At 47.9% G+C, this 5,349-nt stretch overlaps 1 protein-coding gene across 1 annotated transcript; it reads left to right on the top strand.

Moving 5' to 3' along the window:
- The first annotated feature begins 1,533 nt into the window (after positions 1-1,533).
- On the top strand, positions 1,534-2,379 carry LOC112614684 (putative uncharacterized protein MGC34800). The gene is given in 6 exon segments (XM_025371385.1): positions 1,534-1,653; positions 1,869-1,972; positions 1,974-2,042; positions 2,044-2,113; positions 2,115-2,327; positions 2,329-2,379. Coding segments are annotated over 6 exon segments (627 nt in total).
- Positions 2,380-5,349: the final 2,970 nt, after the last annotated feature.

Raw genomic sequence — 5,349 nt, 5'->3', positions numbered from 1 at the left:
GTGTATAGAAACATTACAAGTTAAGAGGAATATTTTATAACACTTTATAAAATAAGTATGCCATTTAATAAGACTGTCATATTTCTCTTTAAATTGCCTTCACATATTTTTCACTTATCCCATTTTTCTTAAAAATTATGTTAATTATTTAGTGTGATTGTTTTAATGGGTGTTCAGAACCAATATATTATATTATATTTTGATTTATAGAAACAAAAGTCTCAGGATGATGAGTTTAGGATAAATGCTCAGCTAATAAGCTTCTATTGCCAAGTGTAAACTAAGGAATGGTGTCCCCTCACCCTTTTTTCAGTCTTCTTCTGGTTTCAGTTGCTTCTCACCATCACTGTGTGTCATCATGAGTACTGGCATTATCATCGTCTTCCCTAACAAATATTGTTCTGATTTTTCTGTATGAACAAACTTGCATAAAGCACAAATGACTCTTTAAACGTACAAGTAACCTCTTTAACCTTTGGTTGACTCCTTTTCTTATTAATATTATTGACAGTATGCTTCTTAAAATGAAATAATTTTCCTCATTTATCTTTCACTTTTTGATGAGGTGGAGCAATTCAACTAACAATTGAAACTATTTATCCATAATGATAATGAGATGCCCAGAAATGTATCTTTAAGGTATTTATCATAGAACAACAGGAATGTCAAAATACCATCTGTTAGTGAATCATTGTTCTTTAAAAGATGAGTGATGGCTGTGTAGCCTTTTGGGGAATACTCTTTAATACTGGTTACAGATAGCTCTTTGTAATTTGAAAAACATAAAATGATAATAAATTAACAGGTAGAATTCTAAAATATATTACATAGAGAAAGAAGGAGAATTAAATGAAGCAATGTCTCACATATTCAGTATTTTGAGGAAACTCATACAAGGGAATTTTCTAGGATAAATATATTTTTTGAAGTAATCAAATTTAAAGAATTGTAACTGTTGGCTTTTCTTTGCTTCTTAAACATTATAAACTAAAATCATGTCAGAAGTATACCATATTCTGACATAAAATAGTTCCGTCTCTACCGAAGGTCAATCTCCTGACAGTGTGACTATTTAATATAGATAGAGATTTGTGATCGCTGCTTCCAATTTGCCGTGAATGAGAAATTTCCAGTACTAGTGGAATTCAGCGTAGAGAGTCACCGTGCTCTGAATGATGGTCTGAAGGCAGGGATGCTGGAGCATAAGGTAGAATTTTGCTATAACATTAGATGTATTAAAATATGTATCTTTTGGTTTATATTTATTACATAAGCAATTCTAGCAACCAGATTTCTTATCTTCCCTTCTGTTAACTCAGAGATGTCCCCTGACTACTCTTTTGTTCTTGCTAGTTTTCTGAGCTGTTTAATCTTTCAGACATCCAGCTTGTGTCTGAACATATGTGTGTGTGTGTGACGCATGCACATGTCACAGGGTGAGTTGTTGTGTGTGCATATGTGTGTGTGTAGATGGTTGAAAGGCACCAATGACAGCCTGTCTGGGTGCAAGCAGGCCAAGCCCCATTCCTCAAGATGGAGGAGGAGCTGTTGCCCCCTGCGGGGACTCACCAGCAGGCCACTGGGGGAAGCCCCACGACCCAGACAGTAGGTGGAGAGCAGCAGCCGGCCAGAGACGAACTACAGCGAGAAACTGTGCGGAGCTCCGGCCACTGAACTTCCTGCAGCAGGAGAGCCTGGGCACCCCGCCCCTGATGATCTCACTGCACACAGCCTAGGGCCCCACCCGCTGAGGAATCCGGAACCTTATCCTACCAGCTCGCCTAGCGACCAGGCCAAGAGCATGGTCTCTGAGGAGCCCCCGCAGGAAGGCAAGGTGACGCCCACAGAGAAGGATGCCGAGCCTGTAGAAGCAGAGACTTCAGGGGGATCTGCGCTGGGCCCCGCCGGCGGTCCCAGTGCCCAGCACCGCAGGAGCTGGAGACGGCGCTGAGCACCACCAGGTGACGCCCCGTGGGCTCCTGCAGGCAGGTGGCAGGGTGGCTGTGCCGGGATCCTGGAGCGGCTCCTGGCCACACGCAGGCTGCCCCGGGGCCATCAGGCACCGCGGTGGCTGCCGCCCTCGCTCAGCCCTGAGCACATCTGACCTGGCCAAGCCAGCTGCCCCCATTGAACCCGCGCCCGGCGCTCCGGCTCTCCGCAGGGGCCCCTGCCGACCCCGCGGGCTCTGGCTCCGGGTTCCTGTCCCAGCCTGCGCCACCTCCAGCGCCCCTGACTCCCCAGCGGCTCCTCCCCACTCCTAGCCTTGGCTGCCCCCAGCGCGGAACCGACCCCTTCCCCCGCCTCCAGCGTCGCGGGTTGCGCCTCTTTGCAGCCTCTTTGGCGTCTGCGCCTCAGCGCTGGGGCCAGGGCCCCTCTTGAGCTCGCCGCCAAGCTTGCCAAGCCCGCCAAGCCCTCTTCTGCCTCAGCCCTCCTGGCAGCGTCTTCCTTGCCTGCTGGTCGGCATCGCGCCACAGCCAATGTCTCCTGTAGCTGTCTCCTTGGCGAAGCGCTGCAAGGGCCAGCGCCGAACCTATCGCTGCGGAAGACCCGGGCACAGAAACTGCCCTGGTGCTGGGCAAGCGCTTCCTCCCCAAGTCCCCGGCCTGGGCAACCTGGAGGAGCCCAGGAAATAGCGCTCAGGACCCGGAAGCTGGACAGCCCGCCAGCCCGCCCCTGGCCACTAGGCGCCCTGGGCCTCACCACCGCCCCCACCACCTCCGCCGGTTGGCAAGGAAGGTCCCCTTTCAGCTTGCAGTTCCTCAGCGGAGAGGAGGACCCTCCACAGACCCGCACCCTGTCTCCAGTGCGGCGCCCACCACTATCACAGATGGAGCTCAAGGTCACTGCCAGGCCATCAGGCCGGGCAGGGCCCGCTGCTGTGGGGGGAGTCCAGGACACGGCTGGACTTAAGAGAGGAGTGGGACCGGGCTTCGTGCCGGTGCTGTCCCCTGCCCCGTCGCGCCGCCGGTGCTCTGCAGATCCAGAGGGCACCCACACTGGGGAGAAGCCATTCAGTGGGCCATCTGTGTCAGGCCTGCATCACCAAGGGCAACCTCCAGGTACACTTGGCACTCACATGTGGAATAATGACCCCCGCATCCTCCCCCAAGGCGAGCTGCCTCGGTGGAACAGTCCAAGGCTCTGCTAGCGGGTGATGGCCTGAAGTTCTCTGAAACATTCCCGAAGGATCTGGCAGCCCAAATAATGAATGGCGACCCCAATATTTGGAACCAGGATGCTGCTGGCTCCGAGGAGCTTGCAGTGAAGAAGAATGAGATTTTCATCATTCAGGACACAGGCTTTTCCCACATCCCAGGAAGTTTTGGCTGCTGCACCGCCCCTCTGGGTACCCTGGGACGCAAAAAAGCTCAAAATAGTCCTCCCATTGTCAGCCTGGACAAATCACCTGAGCAGCCTGCACAGCAGGCAACGTTCATTTGCCAGGTCACCCAGGAGAACAAGGAGATGGTCTAAACTAGCTGAACACATGGGACTCAGGTCCTTCCACAGTGAATCTGACTGTTCCTGAGAACTCTGCAACCTTTTAAGTTAAAAAAAAAAAAAAAAAAAGTGATTGGAAAATGGCCTCAGGAACACAAAGAGCCCAGGCAATCCTCACTCTTCCCTAGAGGGTCTCACTGTGTTGGCCAGCCTAGACTCGAACTCCTGGCCTTAAGTGATCCACCACTTTGGCCTTTCAATTGCTGGGATTACAGGCAAGAACCACCCACACCTGGCCTTTGGAGGGACTCTTGCTTTGTGTGTTCGGGCTGGTCTTCCAGTGTAGTCAGTAAGATGTTCCTGCAGTTTAGTTTGGGATCTTTCTGCACAAATTCAGGGGATCCTGTGATTTTTTTCATGTAATAAATTGTATTACAAACAAATTTGCAATGAATAAGCTAGACAATTAATTCAGTTAGTAACCTAAGGCCTGGAAAATTTCATTACTTTATCCACACATGTTTATAAGGAGATGATTGAAGAAGTAGTCAAAATATGCAGATTCCTAATCATCCCCAAGAAGAAGGGAACCACTGAAAGGCAACGTGGGAGGGTGTGTGGGGTTGTTCTGAGGTTGTGAAAGCCACTGAAATTCACACATGAGGGGATAGAAAAAGGCAATCCACATCTTTTGAGTACCTACATGTGCCGGGTATAACTTGGTCTTTGTTAAGATGATCCACCACCTTCAGAGTCGCACAGAACTGGGTTGAATGCCGGTTCCATCGCTCATTACTATACGATAGTGAATGTGTTTTTAACTTCTCTGAGCCTCAGTTTTCTCACCTACAAAAGATGGGATTGTTATGAGGCTTACATATGTTACATGTGTATAAATTTAGACACAATGCCTGTAATTTTGTAAGTGTCAAATATATGGAGGGAGGAGTATTCTATTTCCCTCATTTAATTTTTTGAGCAAGTTTATAAAATTTGTGTTATTCATATTTTTTAGATTAACCAAGGATGAGAAAGATTACATAAATTGCCATAGTCACAAAGCAGTCGCTAGTACATTTACTTAGTAATTGCTAATTAAAAGGAGCAATGACCAGGCGCGGTGGCTCACGCCTTTAATCCCAGCACTTTGAGAGGCCAAAGCGGGTGGATCACGTGAGGTCAGGAGTTGGAGAGCAGCCTGACAAACATGGAGAAATCCTGTCTGTACTAAAAATACAAAATTAGTCGGGCATGGTGGCACATGCCTGTAACCCCAGCTACTCAGGAGGCTGAGACAGGGGAATCATTTGAACCCAGGAGGTGGAAGTTGTGGTGAGCCGAGATGGTGCCACTGCACTCCAACTTGGGCAACAAGAGTGAGACTCTGTCAAAAAAAAAAAAAAAAAAAAAAAAAAAAAAACCAGTAGCAATGATAATGAATTTTAAAATATTGTATTACATGGTGGTTTTCTTTTCTTTTCTTTTTTTGTTTGAGATGGTATCTCACTGTTGCCCAGGCTGGAGTGCAGTGGTGCAATCTGGGCTCACTGCAACCTCCGCCTCCTGGGTTCAAGAGATTCTCCTGTCTCAGCTCCCGAGTAGCTGGAACTACAGGCGTGTGCCACCACATCCAGCTAATTTTTTGTATTTTTAGTAGGGACAGGGTTCACCGTGTTAGTCAGGATGGTCTCGATATCCTGACCTCATGATCTGGCCTCCTTGGCTTCCCAAAGTGCTGGGATTACAGGCATGAGCCACCGCGTCTGGCCTGGTTCTCTTTTATATAAGCGTCTTCATTTGCTGAAACCATAGATTCTAAGTTGCTCTATCAAAGTGATAATTAGAAAAATGTGATGTACTTAGTGCATAAATTTTAGGAAATTTCCCCTATTACTCTTGTTTGAATAT

Source organism: Theropithecus gelada, chromosome 20, assembly GCF_003255815.1.
Source record: "Theropithecus gelada isolate Dixy chromosome 20, Tgel_1.0, whole genome shotgun sequence".
Classification (NCBI taxonomy): domain Eukaryota; kingdom Metazoa; phylum Chordata; class Mammalia; order Primates; family Cercopithecidae; genus Theropithecus; species Theropithecus gelada.
The sequence above is the reverse complement of the archived record's forward strand: the minus strand, read 5'-3'. Positions and strand labels throughout refer to the sequence as shown.